General features: G+C 72.7%; 6 protein-coding genes and 1 non-coding gene across 14 annotated transcripts; 3 read left to right on the top strand and 4 right to left on the bottom strand.

Moving 5' to 3' along the window:
- Window positions 1–270: 270 nt before the first annotated feature.
- LOC135312938 (U1 spliceosomal RNA) lies at window positions 271–434 on the bottom strand. Its single transcript, XR_010372554.1, has one exon. It is a non-coding gene; the product is annotated as a U1 spliceosomal RNA (small nuclear RNA).
- Window positions 435–930: 496 nt separating this feature from the next.
- ATRAID (all-trans retinoic acid induced differentiation factor) lies at window positions 931–4,442 on the bottom strand. 2 transcript variants are annotated; one of them, XM_064448450.1, is made up of 7 exons: window positions 4,317–4,442; window positions 3,542–3,672; window positions 3,182–3,253; window positions 1,671–1,742; window positions 1,486–1,607; window positions 1,278–1,378; window positions 931–1,175 (listed from the first exon to the last, which is right to left on the bottom strand). In XM_064448450.1, the coding sequence occupies exons 1-7, from the start codon at window positions 4,386–4,388 to the stop codon at window positions 1,071–1,073; spliced, it is 675 nt and encodes a 224-aa protein (XP_064304520.1). In that variant the 5' UTR covers window positions 4,389–4,442; the 3' UTR covers window positions 931–1,070. The 2 variants fall into 2 exon arrangements, with proteins under 2 accessions (XP_064304520.1, XP_064304522.1); XM_064448452.1 differs by lacking the exon at window positions 3,182–3,253.
- Window positions 4,443–7,068: 2,626 nt separating this feature from the next.
- Window positions 7,069–11,256, top strand: SLC5A6 (solute carrier family 5 member 6). Its single transcript, XM_064448436.1, has 15 exons — window positions 7,069–7,534; window positions 7,913–7,978; window positions 8,049–8,100; window positions 8,184–8,251; window positions 8,344–8,498; window positions 8,720–8,860; window positions 8,948–9,077; window positions 9,173–9,261; window positions 9,339–9,451; window positions 9,532–9,599; window positions 9,702–9,788; window positions 9,901–10,085; window positions 10,192–10,295; window positions 10,363–10,484; window positions 10,582–11,256. The coding sequence occupies exons 1-15, from the start codon at window positions 7,205–7,207 to the stop codon at window positions 10,732–10,734; spliced, it is 1,863 nt and encodes a 620-aa protein (XP_064304506.1). The 5' UTR covers window positions 7,069–7,204; the 3' UTR covers window positions 10,735–11,256.
- Window positions 11,257–11,632: 376 nt separating this feature from the next.
- Window positions 11,633–13,644, bottom strand: TCF23 (transcription factor 23). The gene is made up of 3 exons (XM_064448447.1): window positions 13,162–13,644; window positions 12,492–12,743; window positions 11,633–12,087 (listed from the first exon to the last, which is right to left on the bottom strand). Exons 1-3 carry the CDS (start codon window positions 13,414–13,416, stop codon window positions 11,944–11,946), a joined length of 651 nt encoding a protein of 216 aa, XP_064304517.1. The 5' UTR covers window positions 13,417–13,644; the 3' UTR covers window positions 11,633–11,943.
- A 975-nt stretch (window positions 13,645–14,619) lies between these two features.
- Window positions 14,620–17,680, top strand: PREB (prolactin regulatory element binding). The gene is made up of 9 exons (XM_064448437.1): window positions 14,620–14,814; window positions 15,310–15,505; window positions 15,705–15,916; window positions 16,049–16,129; window positions 16,200–16,324; window positions 16,581–16,754; window positions 16,826–16,898; window positions 17,033–17,192; window positions 17,319–17,680. The coding sequence occupies exons 1-9, from the start codon at window positions 14,680–14,682 to the stop codon at window positions 17,411–17,413; spliced, it is 1,251 nt and encodes a 416-aa protein (XP_064304507.1). The 5' UTR covers window positions 14,620–14,679; the 3' UTR covers window positions 17,414–17,680.
- An 832-nt stretch (window positions 17,681–18,512) lies between these two features.
- On the top strand, window positions 18,513–20,470 carry CGREF1 (cell growth regulator with EF-hand domain 1). Of its 3 annotated transcripts, none has more exons than XM_064448445.1 (6): window positions 18,623–18,707; window positions 18,850–18,934; window positions 19,209–19,280; window positions 19,500–19,570; window positions 19,647–19,771; window positions 19,854–20,470. In XM_064448445.1, the coding sequence occupies exons 2-6, from the start codon at window positions 18,861–18,863 to the stop codon at window positions 20,283–20,285; spliced, it is 774 nt and encodes a 257-aa protein (XP_064304515.1). In that variant the 5' UTR covers window positions 18,623–18,707; window positions 18,850–18,860; the 3' UTR covers window positions 20,286–20,470. The 3 variants fall into 3 exon arrangements, with proteins under 3 accessions (XP_064304516.1, XP_064304515.1, XP_064304514.1); XM_064448444.1 differs by having other exon boundaries at window positions 18,626–18,711; XM_064448446.1 differs by lacking the exon at window positions 18,850–18,934 and having other exon boundaries at window positions 18,513–18,707.
- Window positions 20,471–20,550: 80 nt separating this feature from the next.
- KHK (ketohexokinase) lies at window positions 20,551–23,417 on the bottom strand. 5 transcript variants are annotated; one of them, XM_064448439.1, is made up of 8 exons: window positions 23,244–23,416; window positions 23,055–23,171; window positions 22,826–22,960; window positions 22,038–22,110; window positions 21,786–21,932; window positions 21,104–21,192; window positions 20,870–21,027; window positions 20,551–20,751 (listed from the first exon to the last, which is right to left on the bottom strand). In XM_064448439.1, exons 1-8 carry the CDS (start codon window positions 23,378–23,380, stop codon window positions 20,666–20,668), a joined length of 942 nt encoding a protein of 313 aa, XP_064304509.1. In that variant the 5' UTR covers window positions 23,381–23,416; the 3' UTR covers window positions 20,551–20,665. The 5 variants fall into 5 exon arrangements, with proteins under 5 accessions (XP_064304509.1, XP_064304508.1, XP_064304511.1 ...); XM_064448438.1 differs by lacking the exon at window positions 22,826–22,960 and adding an exon at window positions 22,626–22,760 and having other exon boundaries at window positions 23,244–23,414; XM_064448441.1 differs by lacking the exon at window positions 23,055–23,171 and having other exon boundaries at window positions 23,244–23,417.
- Window positions 23,418–25,262: the final 1,845 nt, after the last annotated feature.

The following is a 25,262-nucleotide window of genomic DNA, read 5'->3' as shown; positions in this document are numbered from 1 at the left end:
CCCGCGTTCGCTGACCGGAGCCGCGGCGGCGGGGCGGGAGCGGGCCGTGGGAAACGGGGGGTTTCCGCGGTGTCACCCCCAGGGTCGGGGCTGAGCGACAATGTGCAAAAAGCGGTGGTCGCGAATCCCCCGCAACGTCTCGCTACCGGGGCTCCTGACGCAACGGGTGCGGGGTTACCGCCCGCAACGGCCCCGAGCCCCGAGGACAAAGCCTCCCGCAGCCGGATCAACAAAGCCCCGCAAACAGATCTGTCTTTGGACACCAGAAGCCAGGGGAGAGCGCGAACGCAGTCCCCCACTACCACAAATTATGCAGTCGAGTTTCCCGCATTTGGGGAAATCGCAGGGGTCAGCACACCCGGAGTGCAGGGGATGAGCCTCGCCCTGGGAAAACCACCTGCCTGATCATGGTGTCTCCCCTGCCAGGTAAGTATGACACCAACCCCCCCGGCGCCGCGCCACACCACCCGCCTACCGCACATAACACACGCACACAGCAACCCGCAACCCCCGCACGCCGCCGGCGCCCGCCGCCTCCCGCGCCGCGCTGCCGCCGCGCAGCGCCCACGCATCGCCCGCGCACGGCCGCGGCCGGTGACCGTCGTGTGCGGGCGTGTCCCGTGATGCCGCGCGGTGCCTGATCTGCATGGACACGCCCCCGCCCCGCCCCTTCGCCATCCCGCTCCCCGCGGGTCCCCCCGCACGGCGCGGGTGCGGGGTCGGGGCTCCGAGGAGCGGCGGGACCGTTACCCTGCGGTGGGTGGCGGAAGGTGGCGCCCCCAGCCCCGTGGGCCGCTCCCCACAGCAGCCGGAGGGTCCCACGCTGCCCTTGGGCGGCTGCCAGCACCTCCCCGCCTGCACCCCCCCTCCCCGCACCCCCCTTATGGCGGCCCCCCGGCTGCTCCGGGAGGCCATCGGACAGACATACGGTGAGGCTGCTGCGAGTTTTATTCATCCTCAGCCCCCACATGGCGAGCCAGACCCCAGGGCACGGACCCCCCTGGGACCCAGAGCCCCTGACCCTGCCCCTGGCCTCCGCAGAGGCCCTGGCACAGACGCCCCCTCCCCGCTCAGGGGGTCTTGGCTTTCCGGCGCTGGGTGCCCCACAGCAGGAGGGCCAGGGCCATGGTGGTGGCTCCCAGGATCCCACAGAAGAGCAGCACGGGGAATGTGCCCTGCGAGGAAGCTGCAGTGAGTGGTGCTGCCCCCCACCCCGCTGCTGCTCCAGCTCCGGCGGGGGGCACAGGGCGCGGGGGTCTCGCTCCACAGGTGCTCACCTCCCGCAGGCACTTGTAGCCGTGGAAGGGGCTGTCACAGAGGCACTGGACGAGGCCGGGGCCGTCGGGGGCACAGGCGGCGTTCTCAGGGCACGGCCAGGCTGGTGGAGCAGAGCAGGGGGTCACGGGGGCAGGCAATGGCCAGCCCCCCCCCGCCAGCCCTGCGGCACCCAGTGCTGGGGATGCGGCCCCCGGCCCCCCGCCGTACCGAGCTCCCCAGAGCCGTTGCAGGGGTTCCTCTGGCCTTGGCAGAGCCGGCTGCTCCCGTTTGTCGTCACCTCCTCCCAGGCGCTGCTCCCACCCGGGCACTCCAGCGGCAGCGGCAGCGCGCTGGGGAGCGAAGCTCAGCACCTGGTTCCGTGGCAGCCCCGCGCCCCCCGCCCCGGTACTCACAGGCACTGCAGGTGGGTGAAGCCCAGGAAGGAGCCGTTGGGGAGGGTTGTCAGCGGGTTCTCCGTCAGGTCCCTGCAAAGACACCAGGCGCCATGGACCCCCACGGGCCGCTGCCCGGGTGCCCACACACAGCACCGGCAGCAGCCCCCTGGGGTGCCCCTCTGCGGGGCAGGCGAGGGCTGTGGAACAGCGTGGGGACCCCCTCTCTGCGCCACATCACTGCCTGGGGCCAGGCTGCTCCACCGCAGGGACACCAGCCCCGGGGAGGGACAAGGTACCTCTGGGATGGGGTCAGAGGGTCACAGAGCGCTTTGGGTTGGAAGGGACCCTCAAAGATCACCTAGTTCCACCCCGCTGCCATGGTGAGGGACACCTTCCACCAGACCGGGTTGCTCAAAGCCCCGTCCAGCCTGGCCTTGAGCACTGCCAGGGATGGGGCATCCACAGCTTCCCCGGGCAGCCTGTGCCAGAGCCTCACCACCCCCAGGGTGAAAGTTTTCTTCCCTGTGTCCAACCTAAATCTCCCCTTGTCCTGTCACTACCAGCCCTGCTGAAACATCTGCCCCTGTCTGCCTTAAAGGTGTCTTACAGCCCCTTCAGGCCCCGAAAGGCTGCAATAAGGTCTCCCCGCAGCCTCCCCTTCCCCGGCTGCACAACCCCAGCTCTCCCAGCCCGGCCTCGCAGCAGGGGGGCTCCAGCCCTCGGAGCATTTCTGTGCCCCCTCTGGTCCCGCTCCAACAGCCCCGTGTCTGTCCCGTGCTGAGGAGCCCCGAGCTGGAGGCGGCGCTGCAGGGGGGTCTCACAGAGCGGGGCAGGGGGGCAGCACCCCCTCCCTTGCCCAGCTGCCCGCGCTGCTGGGGATGCAGCCCGGGGCACGGCTGGGGGTCTGGGCTGCGAGTGCACGTTGCCGGCTCGTGTCCATCTTTTCACCCCCCAGCACCCCCAAGTCCTTCTGGGCAGGGCTGCTCCCCATCCCCCAGCCTCGATTGATCCCCGGGGCTGCCCCGACCCAGGTCCAGGACCCTGCACTTGGCCCTGTTGAACCTCAGGAGGTTCATATGCGCCCACCCCCCGAACCTGCCCAGGTCCCTGGGGATGCCAGCCCCCGCCTCCAGCGAATCAACCGCACCACGCCGCTTGGTGCCATGCGCAGACCTGCTGAGGGTGCGCTTGACCCCGTTACGTCATTAATAAGACATTGAACGGAACCGGTCCCACACAGACCCCTGCGGGACACCACTTGTGATGGGGGTCGTTTCCCTTTTGCAGTCACTGGGGGCTCCCCCTGACTGCCACCGCTGTTCAGAGTGGCTCTGTCCCCATGTAGCGGGGCGCTGTGGGGCCTGGGGATGACGGGGCTGGAGAGTGGGACCAGCGAGACAGGACTGTGCTGGCCTGTGGGCCCATCGAGGAGTGGGGTTCCCACCAGACCCCACCCCAGACCCCTCTCCTTGCCTGGCCCAGCCCTTTGTGGGGAGAAGGGCAGGGTATGAGGGGGCACGTGGACTCACAGGACGACGGCGGCTGCAGCCTCGGCCAGCCCCGGGGGGAGGTCATGCAGGGAGCAGTTGCTCAGGTCCAGCCTGGGAGGGGGGGGCAGTCGGAGGGGTGGCAGCATGCCTGGCACCCCCCGCATCCCCGGGCCCCCCACCCACACAACCTCCACTCCCTGCATTCCATTGACCCCCATGTGTCCCCCAAGGCCCACCCTGTCACCCCCCTGTGTCAGGCACCCTCCCGCACCCACATCATATGGCCCCCAACACTCTCCACACACACCCCCGCGCATGTACTCCCAGTCCCCCATCACGCACCTCCCTATGCACCCCCGCCCCCACCCGTGCTTCCCGCACGCTCCCCCCGCCCCGTACCCCAGCAGCCGCTCCGGGTGGGCGCCCCGTTCCCGGCAGCAGCGCCCCTCGCTCTCGGTGCCAGGCCGGGACGCGCAGAACCTGGCCACGATGGAGCCGCTCCGCGGCGGTCCGGGGCAGCTCCCGCACACCTGGGAGGCACTGCACCTGCCGGCACCCACACGGGCACCCCCGACCCCCGGGTATCCCCCCCCGGAGCCCCCCGAGCCGAGCAACCCCCGGTCCGGGCAACCCCGGACCCCCTAGCTACGGGCACCCTCCCGTCCCAGGCATTCCCCGGACCCTCAGCACCCTCGGTCCCGGGCGCTCCCCGGACTCCCGGCACCCCCCGGTCTTTCAGAGCCCCGGCACCCCCAGATCCAGGCACCCCCAGCCTCCTCGCCGTCCCGGGCACCCCCCGCACCGCCAGCACCTCCCTGTCCCGGGCACTCCCGGTCCCCCAGCACCCCCCTGTCCTGGGCACCCCCGGACTCACGGCACCCCCGGTCCTTCAGACCCCCGGCACCCCCAGACGCGGAAACCCGCGGCCCCGGACATCCCCCAGACCCTCCGGCACCCCGGACTCCCGGCACCCCCGGTCCTTCAGACCCCCGGCACCCCCAGACGCGGAAACCCGCGGCCCCGGACATCCCCCAGACCCTCCGGCACCCCGGACTCCCGGCACTCCCCGGTCCTTCAGACCCCCGGCACTCCCAGACGCAGCCACCCCCGGCCCTGGGCATCCCCCAGACCCCCGGCACCCCCCAGACCCCGCTCTGCCCGCCCCACCGCTCACCGCCTCGCCGGTGGCGGCCCGGGACAGCGGCAGCAGCGGGAGAAGGAGGAGGAGGAGGAGGAAGGCGCCCATGGCCCCAGCCGGGCACCCCTCCGCCCCCTCGGGGCTCTTCCGGGTCCGCCCCGCCCCGCCCCGCCCCGCCCCGCCGGACACGCCCAGCGTGATGGCGCCCTCTGGCGGGTGCGGCGGGAAACACCGGGCGGCGGTGTCCCGGGAGCCCGGCGGGGGCGGGGCGGGGCGGGGGCGGGGGCGGGGGCGGGGGCGGGGCGGGGGCGGGGCCGGGCGGGGCGGGGCCGGGCGGGCGGAAGCGGCGGTGAGGGCGCGTTCCCCGGGCGCGCCGGCGGCTGTCAGGGTGGCACGTGGGCCGAGCTCTGCCGCGCCGGTCGCCGCCGCCGCCGCCGGTGAGTGTCGCGCCGAGGCCCGTCAAGGTCACCGCCCGCCCCCGCCCGGGCGCGGCCCCGCCGGGCTCCGACCGCACGCCGGGGGCGGTGCGCGGGGTCGCGGGCCCGGGGCTCGTCCTGCGGCCTCCCCGCCTCCACCGGTACCGGCCGCAGCGGTCACTGGGGACAGCGGCGTCGCGGGGGGCCGGGCCTGGGGCCGGGAGCGCAGGGACCCCCAAGGAAGGGGAGCAGCGCCGTGGGCTGGGGTCACCGGGGACACCGGGGAACTATGAAGGGTTCGGCAGGAGACAACGCGGGCGGGAGGCCGGGCCTCAGGCAGGGTCACCGGGGCCGGGGAAGGGCGGGGAGGGGCCGGGGAAGCGGGGCCACGGCCCGGGGCCGTGGGGCGCCCCCGGGGCTGGGGGAGTTGGGCCACATCCCGGGGGCGTGGGACACCACCGGGGCCGGGGGAGTGGGGCCACATCCCGGGGGCGTGGGACACCACCGGGGCCGGGGGAGTGGGGCCACATCCCGGGGGCGTGGGACACCACCGGGGCCGGGGGAGTGGGGCTACCACCCGGGAACACCTGGACTTCAGGGAGGGGCAGCAGGGTCTCGGGTGGGGTCACCAGGGGACGGGCAGCGGGGCCTTGGGTCAAGGACACCGAGGCTCGAGGCAGCAGGGCCTCAGGGACAGCGAGGGGACACCGAGGGCCCTCCCGGTACAGGGCAGCCTTGGGCTGGGACCGCCGTGGGCTGCCAGGCCTTGGGCTGCGGTGCTGGTGGGGCAGCCCTCGCAGCCCACGGTGCTGCCCGTCCCATGTTTACTCTCCGCAATGGAACGCGGTGACCTTGGACCCTGGCCAGGAGCTGCGCCACGCAGGGTGATGTCCCAGCCAGGGACAGGGACCGTGGCATGCGAGGCGGGGAGGCGCTGCCCTCTCACCCCCTTCCTGCCCAGCCGGCGCTGCCACGGGGCCCCCGTACCAGCACAGCCACCCCTGGCCCCTGCGGTGGGCAGGCCTGGGCAAGCTGTGCCGGGGTGCCAGGCGGGGCCCAGCCTAATCCCCCCAAGTATGCCCCAGGCGGGCATTCCTCCAGAGATCACGGTGGGCACAGCGCCAGCCACCCCCGCCTGCCCCCCGCCACTGGCAGCCTGGCTTCATCCTCCGCGTGCCCTGTGCTGCCCCGTGGCAGCCCCTATTGCTGCCCCACCAGTACGGTGGCGTGGGGTCCCTCTGCACCCTGCACCCCCTGCCCTGCCAGCACCTGCCGGTCCCCTGGCGCCCGCCACTCCTGACTCCCTGCTCCCCGCAGCCCCGTGCGCGCTGGCAGAGGCAGAGGGGGGTCCCTGCTTGTGCACCCTGCCCTGCATCTGGGGCTGCCCAGCCGCCTGCTCCTGCTCTGCAGGGGCTGGGGGACAGAGGCTCAGCGGGGGACTCTGAGGACATGCCTGGCAGAAGGGTGCCAGGGCCAGCAGCGGCTCAGGCATCTGCTTCGTCTCGCTGCTGCCCAGAGCCTCTGTCAGTCCCCCTCTGTCTGTCTGTCCATCCCCGGCTGTGTGGGGCGCATGTTGTGGGGGTCACCCTGCCCAACCTCTGCTCTGCTGGGCCTGGGGGCTGGGGATCCTCCTGCACCTCCTCACCGGCACAGACTGGGCTCTGCTGCCCACCCGTCTGCCGTCCCCAGCCCCGTCCGTGGGTCCTGCGGGACCAGGGGCTGCCGGCGGGGCTGATCCTGCCGGGTGGGCTGGTGAGGGGGCGTCTGCCTTGGCGCTGGCTGAGCTGTGCCGGCCCCGGGGCGGCTGGCTGGCGCCAGGGCTGGGGCGCTTGTGCTGGGCTTGGCTGGGCTCTCGCACCCGGGGCGTCTCTGCCGGGCTCGGCGGAGCTGCGCGGTGCCGGGGCGGTTGGGTCGTGTTGCGTTTGGCTGGGACACGACCGGTGCTGCCGGGCTTGGCGAGGCTGTCCTGTGCTGGGGCGGTTGTGTTGGGTTTGGCCATGCAGGGCCGGTTCTGCCGGGCTTGGCGGAACTGTGTGGGGCTGGCAGGGCCGGTGCTGCCGGGGTCTTGGGTGGGACTGTTTTTGCATCCATGGTCTTGCTGCTCTTTGGAAGAGGCTCCCGTTTCCCTTGGCAGGGGCGGGTTGGGCAGCCCAGGGGGTGGGCGCTGCGGTGCCAAGCCCAGCCCAGAGGGAGGAGAAGGGCTACAAGGACATTCCTCAGCCTGGCCCCCTGCACCGGGTCCTTGAGGTTGAGACAGAGGAACGAGCGAAGGTCCCTGCGGTGTCGAAGGTCCCTGCAGTGTCGGGCACAGCTCCTGGTGTGGCCCTCCTGGTGCTAACCCCCGTCCCTCTTCTTGCAGCTCTGAGTGCTGGGGAGATGTCGGCCAGGACCCGCTGCCGGGCCGGCTGCCGGGGCTTGGCATGCCCATGAGGCCGGCGGGGTGCAGCCGGGGCGGGCGGCGGGGCAGCGGTGGCTCCAGCGGGGCAGCGGCAGCAGGAGACGCTCACCATGGAGTTCACAGTGATCGACTACAGCATCTTCGTGCTGCTGCTGGTGCTGTCGTCGGCCATCGGACTCTTCTATGCACTGAGTGGGGACCGGCAGCGCACGGTGCAGGAATTCCTCCTGGCCAACCGCAACATGGGCTTCCTGCCGGTTGCCCTCTCCCTGCTGGCCACCTTCCAGTCCGCCGTGGCCATCCTGGGTGTGCCGGCCGAGATCTACCGCTTTGGCACCGAGTACTGGTTCCTCGGCTGCTCCTACTTCCTGGGGCTGCTCATCCCAGCCCACATCTTCATCCCCATCTTCTACCGCCTGCGCATCACCAGCACCTACGAGGTGAGCGGGGTCATCCCCACAGGGACCGGGGGTGGGGGGGGTAGGTGTGGAGCCCGGTGCCCAGCGGGACGTGCAGGCAGGCGGGTGGCCTTGGGGGATGAGCCGACAGCGCCCAGCAGGGGCTTCTGCTCTTTGTCCGTGTGTCCCTGTCCCACCCAGCTTGTCTGGCACCCGTTCTGCCACGGGCACCTCTCCTGCCCGGGGCAGCGCTGCCCGGCCCCCTCCTGTCTTTGCGGCAGCAGGAGCTGAGGTGCTGGGGCAGGGCTGCCTGCCCCCCTCCTCCGCTTCCCCGCTGCCCTGGGGGGACACAGGGGACATCCCCCCAGCTCAGAACCCCGCGCCTGGGGGGAACAGTGCCCTGACCCATCTCGCCCGCAGTACTTGGAGCTGCGCTTCAACAAGACAGTGCGAATCTTCGGCACCGTTGCCTTCATCTTCCAGATGGTGAGTGGGGATGGGGGGATGGGGGGGACACGGGGGGCCGTGCACAGCTCCAGCGCTGCTCTCCCCGCAGGTCATCTACATGGGGGTAGTGCTCTACGCGCCCGCGCTGGCCCTCAATGCAGGTAAGGGGGGGACGGGAGCAGGGGGGAGATGCTGGAAGCCCCGTCCTGCGTGGATGCGCGTTAACGGCTTCTGTCGCTTCCAGTGACAGGCTTTGACCTCTGGAGTGCGGTGCTCACCATGGGGCTGGTCTGCACGCTGTACACCACGGTGGTGAGTCCCTGCCCGCCGCGCCGGCCGCTACCTGGCCATGGGGCGCCCCGTGCCCCCACCGGGCTGCGGTGACAGGCACCGTGCCTCCGCAGGGTGGGCTGAAGGCCGTCATCTGGACAGACGTCTTCCAGACGCTGGTGATGTTTGCGGGGCAGCTGGCTGTCATCGTGGTGGGTGCCCAGCGGGTGGGCGGCATGGCCCGCGTCTGGCACCTGGCGAAGCAGGAGGGCAAGATCGCCGGCATCGAGTGAGTGGCCTTCGCCCACCTGGTGCTGGGCACCCCACGTCACGCTGTGGGGTCATGCGGGGCATCTGGGAAGGGCCTGGGGTGGGGGCGAGGGACCCCAGCATGGTGGGGTGAGGGGAAGGGGCATTCCTGCTGCCCCCTTTCCTGTGCTGTGGGGTGCAGGGTGCCGGTGAGGACCCGGCGCCGTGACCCCCCCCCCCCCAATCGGTGCCTCTCCGCAGCCTGGACCCTGACCCCTTCGAGCGGCACACCTTCTGGACCCTGGCAGTGGGGGGCATCTTCATGATGCTGTCACTGTACGGGGTGAACCAGGCGCAGGTGCAGCGGTACCTCAGCGCCCGCAGCGAGCGGGAGGCCAAGCTGTGAGTGGGGCTGGGGCTGGGGGTCCCGTGGTGGGGACGGGCCCCGCTGCCACCCCCAGGCTTCTGACGCCTGCCCGGCGCCCGCAGCTCCTGCTACGCCGTCTTCCCCTGCCAGCAGATCGTCCTCTGCCTCAGCTGCCTGACCGGCCTCGTCATGTTCGTCTACGACCGGGAGCACCCACTGGTGCCCACCCAGCGCCCCGGCTCCTCTGACCAGGTGGGTGCCGGGCCCCCCCTCCCGCAGCCCGTGGGGCCGGACCCCGCTCCCCCCGGCCCCCCTGGCTCCGCAGGCGCTGACCCCCCCTGCCCCAGCTGGTGCTGTACTTCGTGATGGACGTGCTGCAGGACCTGCCAGGGCTGCCCGGGCTCTTCGTCGCCTGCCTCTTCAGCGGGTCCCTCAGGTGAGCGGGTGGCCCCGGGGCTGGCGGGGCTTTGGGGGGTCCCAGCTGAGCGCCCTCCTGCTCCCTCTCCTCCCCAGCACCATCTCCTCCGCCTTCAACTCGCTGGCCACGGTGACGATGGAGGACCTGGTCCGGCCCCACTACCCCAGGCTGTCAGAGTCACGGGCCACGCTGATCTCCAAGCTGCTGGGTGAGTGGGGGGCTGTGTACGGGGGGCTGGCGCTGGGGGTCCCCAGTGCCACCCTGACCCCCCCCGTCTCTTCTCCCCAGCTCTTGGTTATGGATTGCTCTGCCTGGGGATGGCCTATGTGTCCTCCATGCTGGGCCCCGTGCTGCAGGTAGGGGTGGGGGCGCAGGGCCCCCCAGTTCTGGCACCCGGCTGGTGAGCAGCTGGCGTGGGCCGGGGCGAGGGGCCGGTGCTGAGGGCCGTGTACCCACAGGCAGCCATCAGCATCTTTGGCATGGTGGGGGGTCCGCTCCTGGGGCTCTTCTGCCTGGGCATGTTCTTCCCCTGCGCCAACCCCACGGTGAGTGTCCCCCTGCCCGTCTGGGGGCATGGACCCCATGGGGGGCAGTGCCGGGGGCTGGGGCACCCCAAGCCCAGCTGGGGGTCAACACCCTCCCTCTTCGCCGGCACAGGGTGCTGTCGTGGGGCTGCTGGCAGGCCTGGCCATGGCCTTCTGGGTGGGCATCGGCAGCCTGCTGTCCGGCATGGGGGCAGCCGAGGGGGTACCCCCACCCAACAGCACCACACTCCCCCCTATGGGCAACCTCACCACCATCCTCGCCACCACCCTGATGGCCCCCACGCTGGCCCCCCAGAGGTGAGTGGGATGGGGGGGCTCAGCGCCGGGGTGCTGCAGGACAGGGGGCTGCTGCTCTGTGCCCCCCACCCCACCTCTTTACCCCCCTGACCCCTGTCTTCCCCAGCCCCACGGGACTGCAGAAGTTTTACAACCTGTCCTACATGTGGTATAGTGCCCACAACTCCACCACCGTCATCGTCGTGGGGCTCCTGGTCAGCCTGCTCACTGGTGAGTGCGCGGGGCGGTGGGGGGCAGCAGCACCCCCCACCACCTCACTCTCCACTCTGCCCCCCAGGCCCCACACCAGCAGCAGCTGTGGACCCCCGCACCATCTACCCCGTGCTGCCTCGCCTGCTCTGCTGCCTGCCGCAGAAGTACCGGGAGAGGCTCTGCTGCGGGGTGGGCTTCCCTGCCCAGGTGAGGGGCCCAGACCCCAGTACCCTGGGGAGGGGGCACGGGGTCAGTGACCCCCCCCCACCCCATGCTCCTGTTGCCCCCTGCCCTGTCCCCGCAGGACACCAACCACATGGACGCCACGGTGAAGAGCAAGGGGGTGGCCAACGGCCTGGCCCCCCCTGGCTCTGGGCGGAGGGAGGAAGAGGAGGGACAGGGCTACATCCGCACAGTGGGGGCCCCAACCTACGCTCTGCAGGAGACATCCTTCTGAGCCCCCGCCCCGGCACGGGGGTTCCGGCCGCCCCCCCGTGCATGTCTCCAGCACCCCGCTGGCCAGGGGGGCTCACACCCCCCGCGGGGTGCCCGCACATGGCCGGAAAGAACCAAATAACCGGGAGGGGCTGGGTCCCTGCCCGGGGGGGCCGCCTGGGCTGCACCCCACCGTGGGCAGCATGGGGTCTCTCTGCCTTTGCCCGCAGCAGGCTGGCCCTGAGGCCCAGGCCCTCTGCCTGCCTGCGCCCACGCCAGCCCCTGCCCCCCAGCCAGGGGGGCTCTGGCTCTGGGACCATGGGTGTGGGGGCGTGTTGGAGCGGTGCCCTCTCCCCCCTGCCCCTCCCCGGGCCGGGATCCTGCCCGGTTCCCCTGGCCTGGCATGTGCCTTACTGCACCGCTCCCAGGCTGGGGGCCACCCAGACCCCTCAGGGGGCCCAGTGCCCCCCCCACCCCCCATACTCCCAGTCCCCTGTCACCCCTCTCTGTTCATTTTTGCCCCAATAAACAGTTCTGGAGCGCAGGTGTCGGAGGAGCCCCAGGACCAGCCCCGCACACAACCCCCTCCCCACTGTCCCTGGGAGCCTGCAGGGACACAGGACCCCCGTCTCCCAGAGCCACGGAGCGGGGGGGCCTGCTGTCCCCCGGGAGTGGGAGCCTCGCCAGCTGGGGAGATTTATGGCTGCAGCCTTGGCCCTGGCCCCTTTCCCATGGCGCAGGGCCAGCGGGGGGGCCCAGCCGGGGGAACCAGGTGAGCGCAGCTGGGGAGGGGGCCCCAGGGCCCCCATCACCCCATCTCCCCACCCTCCAGGCATGGCAGGGCCCAGGGCGAGGGTCCCACGGGGGAGCCTGTCCCGCCACCCCCAGTGTGGCCGAGGCAGGAGGCTGGTGGTGGGTGCTTGGTTTATTGCTGCAGGTCGGACCAGGTGGCCCCCAGCCCCCGTGGGGCATGCCCCCCCCCCCCCGTGCCCACCCCAAGGGTCCCTGGGGTCCTGCCCCATTGTGGCTGTGGGCAGGGAGTCTGGGCATCCCGCTGCCCACTGTGTGCCTGTGAGCTCATGGACCCCCATGCAGGATGGGGGTGCAGATCCCATCAGTGCTGCCCACCCCCCCAGCTGCTGCCCCTGATCCCCACCCCGGGGCACGGCCTCCCTGTGCTGGGGGGGGAGAGCAGGCCCGGGGGTCCCGTGGCCATAGGCAGCCTGGGGAGTCAGGGGGGTCCATCACTCATTGCCAGCCTGCTGTCCCCCCGGCCTGTGTGCTCGTGGCTGCCGGTGGCTGCGGCTGCCCCAGGGGGGTCAGGACTGGGCCCCCGCCAAGGGCCGGCGTAGAGGCGGGAGCGCATCGGCCACTTCTGCAAAAGAGGGAGAGGGGTCGGGGTTGGGAGGGCAGCCCCTTGTCCTGCTGCTCCCTGTGTCCCACGCCCTGGGGGGGGGACATCCATGACTGGCGGACCCTGGGACTGGCTGTTGCTGTGTGTGGGGCACGCTGGGGACCCTTGGACCAGCTGCTGCATGCGTGGGGCAGGCTGGGGATCCCAAGGGTGGAGGGGCTGCAAGCCAAGGGAATGGGTGCTGGTGTGCACTGGGGGACCCCAGGGAGCAGCTGCATTGTGCACTGGGGGACCCCAGGGGCTGGCAGCTGGCGTGCATGGGGGATAATGGGGGTCCCCAGGGACTGAGTGCCATCATGCAAGGGGGACCGCAGGGACCGGTGCTGGGGAGCTGGGCCCCGAGGCTGGGGTGTGCTGGGTCTCACCTTCATGGGGTGCAGGAGCGGGTGTCCGCGGAGCAGGTGGGAGGGCGCGGGTGGGGGGGGCCCATGGCCCAGCGCGTGGCTGAGGTGGGCGATGTAGCTGGTGGCCAGGACGAGGATGTCCAGCTTGGAGAGCTTGGTGCCGGGGGGCACGGCGGGCAGGGCTGCCTGCAGCGACAGGAAGGCCTGGCGCAGTGCCCGCACCCGGCTCCGCTCCCGCGCCGCGTTCTGGGGGCACAGCAGCCCCGGGGGGCCCTGCGGCAAGAGGGGGGCTGAGCCAGCCTGGGGCCCGCAGCCGAGGCAGGCACCGTCACCCCCAGCGGGATGGGGGCAGCACCCGTCCTCCACCATGCCACCTGTCCCCAGGGGACCCCAGGTCCTGGACCTGTGGGGTCTCTGTGCCCCCAGGGCTGCATCCCACACACCCACATGCCGTGGGGAAGCCCATCCCCCCCCTGCCTGCACCCAGCTGGGCTCAGACCTGCCTGCAACCCGCATCCAAGCGGGGCATGCTGGTGCTGCCTGGCGTGCACCCCCTCCCACGGCAGCCCCCTGGGGCCCCCCACGCCATCCGGCTCTGGCACAGCGGGGCGAGGGGCGGCAGGCACGTCCCTGGGGCTCCCCGCTGCCATTGCGTGTGGGGTCCCGCTCCCACGCTTGGCCAGCTCCTTACCTGCCTTGCTGCCAGGGGGCTCCCCGGGTTACCAGGGTGGGCAGATGAGACCCCCAGGGTCCTGCCTGTGCCTGCTCCCCGGCAGCGCCGGGTGGCTCGTGGGGGGCTGCAGGCCCCTCTCCTCCCCCGGGAGCTGGGGGCAGCGGTGGCTGGGGGGCAGCCATGCATGGCGGCTGACCCCACTCCGCACCCCCTGCCGGTGCAGGCCCCCACGCTTTCGGCCATGCTGGGTGCCGGCGGGCAGCCCCCGTCCATGCTCCTGCCCGTGCCTTGGCCCCGCGATGCTCCGGAGGGTCGGGGCGCCCCGGGGAGCGCTGCCGCGTCCCCCCGCCGCCTCCCGGCACAGCCCGGCCCGCGGCCTCGTCTGGGCAGGCGTCTCGCCTCCCCCTCCTTGGCACCGTGGGATGAGCAGGAGGATACCGGCTGTCCCAGCCGGAGCCTCCCCCGGCCCGCGGCCGCCCACGGGAGCCTTGCTCACCCCACGGCCGGCCCCATGCCGCAGCCCCGTGGGAGCCCTGCTCACCCCACAGCTGGCCCCACGCTGCGGCCCCATGGGAGCCCTGCTCACCCCACAGCTGGCCCCATGCCGTGGCCCCACTGAGGCCTGGGCAGGGCACCCACATGGGGTCACACCATGCCCCGGCCTTGTGTGCAGCCCTAGGCTCTGCCTGTGGGTCACGGTGTGGGGGGCTCCCACACTCGCTGCCACCCGGCAGGGGCTGAGGGGGTGTCCTGGGGGCTTTCCTGTCCCCAGCCCCACCCCAGCACCCCAGCTGGTGGCGGGGGAGGCTGGGGCGGGAGGCACAGCAGGTCAAGGCCAGGGCATAGGAGGCACAGTGTGGTGGGCGGGGGCACCCAGGGCTAGGGCGGGTGGACCGTGGGGACCTGGGCAGCCCCTCACCACACTGTGCTGCCTGCACGGCTCTGTGGGTGGGGGCAGTGGGGCTGGGGCTGAGTGGGGACCACGGGGACCCCAGCCTGAGGGAGGCCATACATGTGTCCTGCGCTCTGCTTGGACTGTGGCGCAGCTCCCCCGTGGCCACGGGGGCCGTGGGGCAGGCAGCGGCCGTAGGGCAGTGCCGGCGTGCCGGGGCAGCGGGTGCAGGTAGCGTGCCCACGGGTGCCCGGGGGAGTGGGGGGATGCGGGCCAAGCCCGGCCTAGCACGGGGCGGCCCCACGGGGGACAGACGGTGCCCTGCTGCCCGGGGACGGCGCCATGTCCCGTCGCACGGCGCAGGGAACCGTTCCGGTGCGCAGCCGGACCCACGGACACGCCGGACCCACCCGCCCCCACCCCCGCCGCACTGCGCATGCGTGGCTGGGGGCGGCGGGGCGAGTGGCGACGGGGCGGGGCTAGGGGCTGCGTGGGCGGGACTGGACATCGGGGCGGGGATATGGGCGCGGTTTGCTAGAATGGGGCGTGGTTTGCCATCAGGGGGCGGTGCCCGGGGCGGTGCGGACGTGGCGGCGGCGGCGGGGTGACGCAGCGGCGCGCTGACGTGTGTTTGCGGCGCAGCCATGGCGCCGCGGCGGCCGGCCGAGCTGTACCGGGCGCCCTTCCCGCTCTACACCGTCCGCCTCCACCCGCGGCGGCCCCTCGCCATCACCGCCGGCGGCGGCGGCGCCGCCAAGACCGGCATCCGCAATGGGGTGGTGCGGATGGGCCGGGGGGCGGGGAGGGCGGTCCCGGGGGGGCGGGGAGGGGTCCCGGGGGCGGTTAGTGAGGGAGCTGAGGGGGTCCCGGGGGGTGGTGAGGGGGGTGCCGGGAGGTGGCGAGGGCGTCCCGAGGGGGTGGGGGAAGGCGGTGAGGAGGGTCCTGGGGGTTTGCTGAGGCATCCCGGGGAGGGGTGTGAGGGAGCTGAGAGGGCCACGGGGGGTGAGGGGGGTCACAGGGGTGCGTGGCGAGGGGGTCCCGTGAGGGGGGTCCTGGGGGTTTGGTGAGGGGGTCCTGGGGGGGGGCGTGAGGGAGCTGAGGGGGATCCTGGGGGGTGGTGATGAGGGGGTCCCGAGGGGGGGCACAGTGAGGGGTCCCGGGGGGGATATGGGGCGGCAGCCGGAGCAGCATCCCTGGGGCTAGCCCCCACTGCAGAGCCGGGGTATGCTGGGGGCTGCACCCAGCAGGGTCTGAGGCTGCTCCCCGCTCTGCAGCACTTCCTGCAGCTGGAGCAGGTTGGGGGGCAGCTCAGCGCCTGCCTGCTGCACTCCCACGACACCGAGACCCGCGCCACCATGACCATGGCACTGGCCGACGACATCATTGCGGCAGGGCAGGATGCCAGCTGCCACATCCTCCGCTTCAGCGTGCAGGCGCCCGAGGGCAGGAGCGGCTCGGCTGGCCAGAGCGGTGAGGTCCCGCTCTCCCCAAGGGGGGTCGGTGTCATGGCACCTGCCGTGGGGCAGTGTGCGGCGGGCCAGGTGGTCTGTGGGGTGCATTGGGGATGGGGCAGTGCTGTGGGGGCCTCCTGCCTGCCCTGAACCCCCGGGCTCAGCCCATCGGCAGCGCGCAGCTGTGTCAGGACTCCATGTCGCCTGCCCCGCTGCAGGCGGTGGGGAGAAGGGGCCACGGAAGCGGAAGGGCCCCAGCCCGGTGGGGCAGGGCGACACGCAGAGCCAGACCAGCGAGGTGACGGTGGAGAGCCTGCACAGTGTCCGCACAGATTTCAGCCCTGACGCCCTGCAGAAGGCCGTCCGCTTCAATGCTGACTGCTCCCTGCTCGTCACCGGCGGTGCCGATGGCTTCCTCCGCCTCTGGGAGGTAGGTCTGGGGGCACCTGGGGCCAGGCATCACTGTGCCGGTGGCAGCATGTGTCTGGTGGGGGAGGCCAGGCCCCAGCAGTGCTGGCCAGGACCATGGGGTGCAGCTCTGATGCCTGCTCTGCCCTTGCAGTTCCCCAGCATGAAGAAGACACTGGAGTTCAAAGCCCACGACGGGGAGATTGAAGACATTGCGCTGGGCCCTGACAACAAGGTGAGTGTTGGGCAGCTCCCCGGCCCCGCGGGGAGAGCCGTCCTGGAACGCCCACGCTCTCTGTGCGCAGGTGGTGACGGCAGGACGGGACTTCCAGTGCTGCGTGTGGCAGCAGGACCAGCTGGTGACTGGGCTGCGCTGGAACGAGAACCTGCCCGGCATCCCCGACAAGGCTTACCGCTACCAGGCGTGCCGGTGAGCACCAGGGCTGGGACTCGTGCAATGTGCAGATGCGTACCTGGCGGGCAGCCTCTGCAACGAGGGGCTCCCCTGGGCAGGGGGCAGAAGCGGCTCCCCTGTGTGCTTTAGTGGGGTGGGGTCTGGGCGCAGGTTTGGGCTTGGGAGAGGGGAGGATGCTGGGCCCCGGCAGGCCCATCTTGCAGCCCCGGGTGGAGGGGTGGTGGCAGTGCTGGCCGTAGGGACCTTCGCACCCCCTGCTCTCCTGCGGCAGGTTCGGGGCCGTGGAGGACAACGCCGGGGCGCTGCGGCTCTACACGGTGCAGGTGCCCCACAAGCGGGAGCGCCGCCCCCCGCCCTGCTACCTGACCAAGTGGGACGGGAAGAGCTTCCTGCCGCTGCTGACCCGGCCCTGCGGCAGCGAGGTGATCTCCTGCCTCTCCATCAGGTACTGCAGGGCCGGGCAGGCGTGGGGCTGGGGGCCGCGCCGGGCCCCGCTCACTGTCCTCCCCCCTGCAGCGACTCGGGCACCTTCCTGGGGCTGGGCACGGTGACGGGCTCTGTCGCCATCCACATTGCCTTCTCGCTGCAGGTGAGGTACGGGGGCGGTGGGTCTCCTTGGGGGGTGGCTGGCAGGGCAGGGAGGGGCATGGGTCACCCCAGTGCCCCCCCAGTCCCCCCCCGGGCCAGGCTGCCTCAGGTCACCCCCCTGCTTCTACCCTGCAGAGGCTGTACTATGTGAAGGAGGCGCACGGCATTGTGGTGACGGACGTGGCCTTCGTCCCCGAGAGCCGGCGTGGGCGGGAGCTGCTGGCGGGGAACGAGGCCGCCCTGCTCAGCGTGGCTGTCGACAGCCGCTGCAAGCTGCACCTCCTCCCCAGCCGACGTAGGTGCTGGGGTGCTGCCCGGGGGGCTGCTGTGGGTGCTGGGGTGGCCCCTCTTGCTCCCCAGCGCAAAGCAGGGCAGCCTCAGCATGTGCACCCCCCTCTCCTTGCCCCCCTCTCCTCCACAGGCTCCCTCCCTGTCTGGCTGCTGTTGCTGCTCTGTGCCGGGCTCATCGTGGCCGCCATCCTGCTGCTGCAGCTCACCTTCCCGGGGTTCCTGTAGGACCCCCCAGCGCCCGGACAGATCCCGCAGGCTCAGCCAGCCTCTGCCGGGCCTTGGCCCACCCCAAGCAGACTGTGAAGCAGATGAGGGACCAGCCCCGGCGTCACCACCCCCGCTGGTGCTCGGGGAGCAGACGAGGGGCGCGGGAGCCACGTGGGGCCCCGGCCCGGAAGGACTGTGCCGGCTGCAGCGTGGCGCTGGCCCTGGGGAGGGGGTCTTGCCAGCCCTCTGCCCCGCCGCTGACATTAAAACTGGAGTGCGAAGGCAGCGCTGTCCCATTTGTGCTGGGGAGAGCGGGGCTGGCTCTGGCACTACTCCCACCTTCCCCCATGCCCTCCCTGCCCAGGCCCCTGGCACCCAGCTGCAGCTGTCTGAGTTCGGTGTGGGGTCGGGCAGCCCCCTCCCGGTGCTGTCCCCATCCCCGTCCAGCTGCTCGAAGGCAGAGGGGACAAACTGGGCGCAGGGTTGCTCCGTGTCGCATCCCTGACCCCCCACCCACCTGCTACCAAGTGGGTGCAGGCTGGCGTCATGATGGTGGCTGAAGGGCTGCTCCGGTGTCACGGTGCCATCCCAGCCAGGGCCAAGGGCCGTGGCTGCTGCCAGCCCAGGCGCCTCAGCACCGCGTCCTGTCCCATCCATGGTGCGGGGGCTGCCCCTTCCCGCCCGGGAGACCCCCTGGCCATCAGCGCTTGCCGGTAGCTGCACTTGGCTGGGCCACAGCTGTCTCCAGGCCCTCGGTGTTGCTGGCACAGAAGGGCCAGGGGCTCTGAGGGGTGTGCGGAGCTGGGGGTGGGGGTGGCCTGCACCCGGCTGTCCCCACTCTGTCTGGGGGTCTCACCCATCAGCAGCTCCTCACCGCCGTGGTTGGGCACGACGGATCTGGGGGCCGAGGGGCCGGTCCACGGGGCTCACCCGTGGGTGGGGCGGCCGATGGAGCCGGTAACAGGGAGGCGCGGGAGCAGCGGGACGGGGGAGGGCGGATGCGGAGGGACGTGCACGCTACGTGGCCCGGAGCGGGGCCGGGCTGCTGGGGGAGGGGGAGCGCTGTGTGTGCGGGGCGTGCGGTGAGCAGCACACGCATGTGAGCAGCGTGAGCGGTGCCCCGCAGCGTGCCCACGCGCGCCGCGCCCCCGCCCCCGCGCAGCGCAGCCGTCCCGGCGGTGCCAGCGTGTCCCCGCTGGCGCTCCCCGGAGCTCCCGCCCTCCCGGGGCGGCGGGCAGAGCTGCAGGCAGGGGAGCAGGCAGGGCTGCAGGCAGGGCTGGTGCAGCAGCGGAGGCCGGACGGTGCCGTGGCTGTGAGTGAGTCAGAAGCCCCTCGTGTAGAGCCCCCCCAACCCCCTCGCCCCTCCTCAAATGCCGGGTTCCCACGGCCCCCCGCACCCCCACCGTGGGGTGCCCACCCGGGGTGCCCACCCTGCCGCTCTCGCCCGGCCGCAGCCCGAGGTCCGATGAGGAACCTGCTGGTGGCCCTGCTGCTGCTGGTCCCCGCGGCGCGGGCTGCCCCCAAGGTTGGGGGGCACAGGTAGGGGGGCACGGGCGTGGGGGTGGGGGCGCAGGCGCAGACGGGTGCCTGGGCGTGAGAGGGGTGCACAGGTACGGGGTGCGTGGGGTGCGGGTGGGTGCAGGGATCCGAGGGGGTGCATTGCCAAGGACAAGGGCTCGAGGGCACAGGGGTGCATGGTGGGGCTGTGGGCGGAGGGGACGCCGTGGGGGACACTGCGGAGATGTCATGCCAGGCCGGGGCGCGCAGCCCCCGCCCCCAGGGGCACAGGTAACCCCACACCCGCCCCGGCCAGGCTTGAGACCCCCGCACCCAGGAGGCCGGATCCTGATGCCGACCCACTGAGCCTGGAGCTGCCCACGCTGCCGTGAGTCCCGGTCCCCTGGGGACCCCCGCGGCACCGGGCCCTGCGCCCCAGCCCAGGGGCTGTGCACCGGGTGTGACCCGGGGGGGCGGGAGGGGAGATGGGTGGGGGCCACAGGGAGTGGGGCAGGGTGGCCCTGGGGACAGCTCTAGGGCAGAGCAGCTGTGGGGCAGGCCGTGGGGCAGGGTGGTGCGTGCCCACCCCCAGCCCCGCCGCCCCCAGGCTGCTGCGGAGCGCGGTGAGGAGCCTGGGGCCGCCGGAGCGGGACGCGGAGGCCATGACGCGGGAGCAGGGTAAGGCTGTCCGGCGGCGGGGGGCCGGCAGGGCCACGGCCACGACCCCAGCCCCACGGCCCCCCGTGCCCCACAGCCCTGCTCTACCTCTTCGTGCTGCACGACCATGACCGGAGCGGGCGCCTGGACGGGCTGGAGCTGCTGCAGCTGCTGGGCGCGGTGCTGGCGCAGCGGGACGGGGGGCGGCCGGACCCCGACACGGTAGGTCCCACGGGGACGGCCCCTCGCACCCCACGTAACCCCCGGGCCGGGCCCTCACCCCGTCCCTGCGCTGACCCTGCAGGTGGCCGCGCTGGTGGACCAAGTTCTGGAGCAGCAGGACCTGAGCGGGGACGGGCTGCTCGACCCCTCCGAGCTGCTGCGCTCGCCCGGCCGGGGCCGCGGACCCCCGGGGAAGCCCCTCCTGCAGCCGCCCGGGGAGCCGCTGGCAGGGGATGGGGCGGTGCCCGGTGGGGGCACGGAGACGGCGGGGGGGGACCCGGGGGTGAGCGGCCCAGGGCTCCGCCCAGCCGAGGGGCAGGCAGCCCCCCAGGCTGAAGCCCCCCAGGCTGAAGCCCCCCAGGTTGAAGCCACAGAGGTGGAGGCAGCCCCCGAGGCGGAAGCACCAGAGGCTGAAGATGTTGAGGCTGAGGAAAACCCCGAGATTGAAGCCCCTGAAGCTGGAGCCCCCGAGGGGGAGGCAGCTCCAGTTTGGGGGGACCCTGGAGAGGGGTAGGCAGTGGGAGGCTGTGGGGTGCTGTGCCCTTGCTGCTCCCCACCCTGCTTGGGACACATGGTAATGCGGGGCAGGGGGGCTGTGTTTGTGCCCCCCCAGCATGTGGTGGAGGCTGGGGTTGTGCAGCCACCGCTGTAACATGGTGGGACAGAGAAATACAGGTGCTGCCACCGGCGCTCACCCAGGCCATGGTCAGTGTGGCCCCAGCAGTCACTGCAGGGCTGGGGAGGGGGCCAGGCCCAGCCCAGGGGGGCGTGGGAGGCAGTGGTGGCACAGCGAGGGGCTTTATTGGCAGCAGGGTTGGGGGGTGCTGGGTGCAGTGGGGGGGACAGCGTCCCCCAGGGCTGGGGCAGGGGGGCTCCTGGCACAGGGCGCCCAGCTCAGACGATGCCGTCGAAGCCCTGGATCCCACATTTCCTGCCCGCGATCTGGCAGCCGAAGGTGAGGGCGTCCTGCAGGCTCCTCCCTAGGGAACCGGCACCTCCTCAGCCATGGCGTGGCTGTGCCATGGCCATGCGAGGCTGAGCCTTGGCTGTGCCACGCCGCGGCTGTGCCAGGCCAAGCGCTGCCGCGGCTGTGCCCACCTGCCGAGAGCGCGAAGATGACGGCGGCATTGAAGGTGTCGCCGGCACCCAGTGTGTCCATGAGGGTCTCCGGGGGGAAGGCGTCTGAGTGCACCAGCTCCCCGTTGGGCCCCATAGCATCAGCCCCCGCCTCGGCCCAGGCACAGATCAGTGTCGCCCTGGGGGGGGGTTGGGGGGTGGGCACAGGGTGCGGCCATGCCCCCCCACCCCCGCACCCCTCCCGCAGCCCCCTACCCCGGCTGCACGCGGCCACGCAGCCCCTGCAGCGCCTCAGGGGCCGACTGGTACCCAAAGTGCTGGGCCACATCCTTGCTGATGAACACCTGGGGGAGAGGGGCTGGGAGGGGGGGCAGCGTCCCCCAACACCCCCGACTGTGCTATGCCCCTGCACCCTGACTGCACCCCCAGATCCCAGCCATGTTGCTGCACCCCCAGACCCTGACTGCACCCCCCTGAACCCTAACCACACATTGCCGCACCCCAATTGCACCCCCCGACCCCCACCACACACTACTGCACCCCAACTGTGACCCCAGGCCCCAACCACACATCCCCACACCCCAACTGCCCCTGCACCCCGACTGCACCTCCGGACCCCCACTGCACCCCCAGACCCCAACTACCCACTGCCATGCCCCCCCACCCCATACCCCGACTGCACCCCAGTGTTCCAACTGCCCCCCACCAAGGCCCCACTGCTCCACCCCCCCAACTCCTGCCCCTGCTGCCCCTCCCCTCCTGGCCCTGCCCCCATGCCCCGCCCAGGGCAGGTAGCCCTGCCTCTGCTGGCCAAATCCTGCCCCACACCCCTGGTCCCACCCAACGGCCTCGCCCCACCCAGCTGCCCCGCCCCGGCCCCACCCAGCGGCTCCTCCCCAGCCCCACCCAGCGGCTCCTCCCCAGCCCCACCCCGCACCACATGGCCCAGGCTCATCAGCGGCAGCAGCTCCTCCCGTGGTTTCTCCACCTCCACCGAGATGCCGACCCGCTCACCCGGCGGCCGGGCCTGGTTGTGCTGCTCCACCCGCCGTATCATCGCCGCCTGCTCCGCCGCATTCCGGGCCTGCGGGCGCACGCTGCCTAGCACCAGCACCGCCTGCCTGGGGGGCTGACATCCCCCTTCCCCCAGCCCCCAACCCTGCCCCGGCGTCCGCCACCCCCGGCTCACCTCCCAGTGGATCCACTTGTACTGGGAGAGGTCAACCCGCTCGAAGTCACGGGCCGTCACGTCGGGCAAGTTCCTGCAGGGCGGGGGTCAGACGGGGCGGGGGGACAAGTGACCCCAGCCCAACGCGGGGTGAACAGCAGCGCCGGTGGTGGCACCACCCGGGCGAATCATTAACGGCGGCACAGCGCGGCCCTGGGGTGGGCTCAAAGGGCAGCGTGTGGCGGCGGCCAGGCGGGAGTCCAAGAGCCCCTTCCATCACCAACCGGCGCAAGCGCGGCCGGCCCTGGAACCGCCACAGGGGGAGCGCTGTCCTGGGCACCGCGCCGGCTGTGCCGGGCACCGGAGCGTGTGGCCACGCAGCGATGCCACCGCCGATTGTGGCTCTGGCACATGGAGGGGGCTGATGATTGGCAGCAATTGTGTGTGCGGAATTACAGGGAATCACCATCCCGGCGAGTGGGACCCCTGGCACGCAGGGGTGTGGGGGGTGGCCCCGGCTGCCCGGCTCAGCCAGAGCGAGGGCAGGGAGGGGGCTGCGGCCCCAAGCACTGCCCACCGGGCGAGCGGGACCATGGCTGGCGCCCTTACGTGTCGTAGAGCACGATGGTCCGGGAGCCGCTGGCAGCACTGACGACACAGCAGGCGCAGGGCACGTCCCCGTGGGGCTGCCAGGCCACGTGCGTCACATCCACGCCCCGGCGCCAAAAATCCGCCATAATGAAACTTGGTTTGCGGGGGGACGACACACAAACACAGAGGCAGAGGGGGGGGTGAGGGGCGCCACGCACCCGTGGGCGTGCAGGATGGTGCGGGTGCCGCGGCTGGAGCTGGCGATGACGATGGAGGTGGGCATGCTGCCGATGGGCTGCCACACCGTGTGGCTCACGTCCACCCCGTGATGCCGCAGGTCGGCCAGGACGAAGCTGACGACGGGAAGGGGCCGGCGGGAGCGTGGGGGTGGCGGGAAGGGGACCCCACCGGGGACCCCCCCCCGCCCCCCCGGGGACCCCCACTTACTCGGCTGCATGCCCGGGGGCCAGCGAGCCCATGAAGGCGCAGGGGGCTCCCAGCAGCGCCAGCACCGTGCAGGAGTTGGAGGCGTTCCCGCCCCGCTGCCACCGCTGCGACACGCACCTGCGGGGCACCGGGCGGTGGGCGGGGGGCGGCGGGGGCGGCGGGCGGTGGGGCCGCCCCGACCGGCCCTACCTGGTGTCGGAGTCCTCGGCGGGGTAGGCCCGCACCACGCTGATGATGTCCAGGCACACCAGCCCCACGCATAGGATCTGCTTCTCCCCCGCGGCGCCGGGTCCCGGGTCCCGCCGGGCGGCCGCTCCCGCCGCCATGCTGAGCCCGCTGCGCTCGGCCCCGCCCCCTCGGAGGGGCACCCGCCAATCAGGGGCCGCCCCCGCCGCGCGCCCCGCGGTGCGCCGCCAATCGGAGCGCAAGGCCGCGCCGCTCCCTCTCCCCTGCGGCGAGAGGGGCGGGGCCAGGGGCGGCGGGGCGGGGCGAGGGGCGGGCTGCGCTATGCAGGACACGCCTCTGTGACACGCCCCTCAGGGCCCCTGCAGCGCGCGCGCGCCCACAGTCGCGGGGTGCTGAGGCATGAGCGGCTGCGCGCGCGCGGGGGCTTTGGGCGTGCACCCCCCGTGCCCACAGCCCCCCGTGTATCCCCCCCCGTGCACCCCCCGTGCCCACAGCCCCCCGTGTATCCCCCCCGTGCACCCCCCGTGCCCACAGCCCCCCGTGTATCCCCCCCCGTGCACCCCCCGTGCCCACAGCCCCCCGTGTATCCCCCCCCGTGCACCCCCCGTGCCCACAGCCCCCCGTGTATCCCCCCCCGTGCACCCCCCGTGCCCACAGCCCCCCGTGTATCCCCCCCCGTGCACCCCCCGTGCACACAGCCCCCCGTGTATCCCCCCCGTGCACCCCCCGTGCCCACAGCCCCCCGTGTGTCCCCCCGTGCACCCCCCGTGCCCACAGCCCCCCGTGTATCCCCCCCGTGCACCCCCCGTGCCCACAGCCCCCCGTGTATCCCCCCCGTGCACCCCCCGTGCCCACAGCCCCCCGTGTATCCCCCCCCGTGCACCCCCCGTGCCCACAGCCCCCCGTGTATCCCCCCCCGTGCACCCCCCGTGCACACAGCCCCCCGTGTATCCCCCCCGTGCACCCCCCGTGCCCACAGCCCCCCGTGTATCCCCCCCCGTGCACCCCCCGTGCCCACAGCCCCCCGTGTATCCCCCCCCGTGCACCCCCCGTGCCCACAGCCCCCCGTGTATCCCCCCCCGTGCACCCCCCGTGCCCACAGCCCCCCGTGTATCCCCCGTGTATCCCCCCCCGTGCACCCCCCGTGCACACAGCCCCCCGTGTATCCCCCCCGTGCACCCCCCGTGCCCACAGCCCCCCGTGTATCCCCCCCGTGCACCCCCCGTGCCCACAGCCCCCCGTGTATCCCCCCCGTGTATCCCCCCCGTGTATCCCCCCCGTGCACCCCCCGTGCCCACAGCCCCCCGTGTATCCCCCCCCGTGCACCCCCCGTGCCCACAGCCCCCCGTGTGTCCCCCCGTGCACCCCCCGTGCCCACAGCCCCCCGTGTATCCCCCCCGTGTATCCCCCCCCGTGCACCCCCCGTGCCCACAGCCCCCCGTGTATCCCCCCCCGTGCACCCCCCGTGCCCACAGCCCCCCGTGTATCCCCCCCCGTGCACCCCCCGTGCACACAGCCCCCCGTGTATCCCCCCCGTGCACCCCCCGTGCCCACAGCCCCCCGTGTGTCCCCCCGTGCACCCCCCGTGCCCACAGCCCCCCGTGTATCCCCCCCGTGCACCCCCCGTGCCCACAGCCCCCCGTGTATCCCCCCCCGTGCACCCCCCCGTGCCCACAGCCCCCCGTGTATCCCCCCCCGTGCACCCCCCGTGCACACAGCCCCCCGTGTATCCCCCCCGTGCACCCCCCGTGCCCACAGCCCCCCGTGTATCCCCCCCCGTGCACCCCCCGTGCCCACAGCCCCCCGTGTATCCCCCCCCGTGCACCCCCCGTGCCCACAGCCCCCCGTGTATCCCCCCCCGTGCACCCCCCGTGCCCACAGCCCCCCGTGTATCCCCCGTGTATCCCCCCCCGTGCACCCCCCGTGCACACAGCCCCCCGTGTATCCCCCCCGTGCACCCCCCGTGCCCACAGCCCCCCGTGTATCCCCCCCGTGCACCCCCCGTGCCCACAGCCCCCCGTG

This window comes from Phalacrocorax carbo, chromosome 3 (assembly GCF_963921805.1).
Source record: "Phalacrocorax carbo chromosome 3, bPhaCar2.1, whole genome shotgun sequence".
NCBI classification, from domain to species: domain Eukaryota; kingdom Metazoa; phylum Chordata; class Aves; order Suliformes; family Phalacrocoracidae; genus Phalacrocorax; species Phalacrocorax carbo.
Note: the sequence above shows the minus strand (reverse complement) of the source record. Positions and strands in the feature narration are given on the sequence as shown.

Excerpts from the sequence above, each read along its gene's own strand:
- ATRAID (XM_064448450.1), bottom strand. The coding sequence starts at position 4,388 with ATGGGCGCCTTCCTCCTCCTCCTCCTCCTTCTCCCGCTGCTGCCGCTG. Across the intron at positions 3,673-4,316 it reads GGGCCGCCACCGGCGAGGCG|GTGTGCGGGAGCTGCCCCGG; the intron begins GTGAGCGGTGGG and ends AGTGCCTCCCAG. Across the intron at positions 1,379-1,485 it reads CAACGGCTCTGGGGAGCTCG|CCTGGCCGTGCCCTGAGAAC; the intron begins GTACGGCGGGGG and ends CTGCTCCACCAG.
- PREB (XM_064448437.1), top strand. The coding sequence starts at position 14,680 with ATGGCGCCGCGGCGGCCGGCCGAGCTGTACCGGGCGCCCTTCCCGCTC. Across the intron at positions 16,130-16,199 it reads CGCTGGGCCCTGACAACAAG|GTGGTGACGGCAGGACGGGA; the intron begins GTGAGTGTTGGG and ends CTCTGTGCGCAG. Across the intron at positions 17,193-17,318 it reads GCACCTCCTCCCCAGCCGAC|GCTCCCTCCCTGTCTGGCTG; the intron begins GTAGGTGCTGGG and ends TCTCCTCCACAG.
- CGREF1 (XM_064448445.1), top strand. The coding sequence starts at position 18,861 with ATGAGGAACCTGCTGGTGGCCCTGCTGCTGCTGGTCCCCGCGGCGCGG. Across the intron at positions 19,281-19,499 it reads CTGGAGCTGCCCACGCTGCC|GCTGCTGCGGAGCGCGGTGA; the intron begins GTGAGTCCCGGT and ends CGCCGCCCCCAG. Across the intron at positions 19,772-19,853 it reads GGCGGCCGGACCCCGACACG|GTGGCCGCGCTGGTGGACCA; the intron begins GTAGGTCCCACG and ends CTGACCCTGCAG.
- TCF23 (XM_064448447.1), bottom strand. The coding sequence starts at position 13,416 with ATGGACGGGGGCTGCCCGCCGGCACCCAGCATGGCCGAAAGCGTGGGG. Across the intron at positions 12,744-13,161 it reads GCCCCCTGGCAGCAAGGCAG|GGCCCCCCGGGGCTGCTGTG; the intron begins GTAAGGAGCTGG and ends CTCTTGCCGCAG. Across the intron at positions 12,088-12,491 it reads CGCTCCTGCACCCCATGAAG|AAGTGGCCGATGCGCTCCCG; the intron begins GTGAGACCCAGC and ends CCTCTTTTGCAG.
- KHK (XM_064448439.1), bottom strand. The coding sequence starts at position 23,380 with ATGGCGGCGGGAGCGGCCGCCCGGCGGGACCCGGGACCCGGCGCCGCG. Across the intron at positions 22,111-22,825 it reads ACCATCCTGCACGCCCACGG|GAACTTGCCCGACGTGACGG; the intron begins GTGCGTGGCGCC and ends CCCGCCCTGCAG. Across the intron at positions 21,933-22,037 it reads ACAAGTGGATCCACTGGGAG|GCCCGGAATGCGGCGGAGCA; the intron begins GTGAGCCGGGGG and ends GTGCGCCCGCAG.
- SLC5A6 (XM_064448436.1), top strand. The coding sequence starts at position 7,205 with ATGGAGTTCACAGTGATCGACTACAGCATCTTCGTGCTGCTGCTGGTG. Across the intron at positions 7,535-7,912 it reads GCATCACCAGCACCTACGAG|TACTTGGAGCTGCGCTTCAA; the intron begins GTGAGCGGGGTC and ends TCTCGCCCGCAG. Across the intron at positions 9,452-9,531 it reads GCTGATCTCCAAGCTGCTGG|CTCTTGGTTATGGATTGCTC; the intron begins GTGAGTGGGGGG and ends TCTTCTCCCCAG.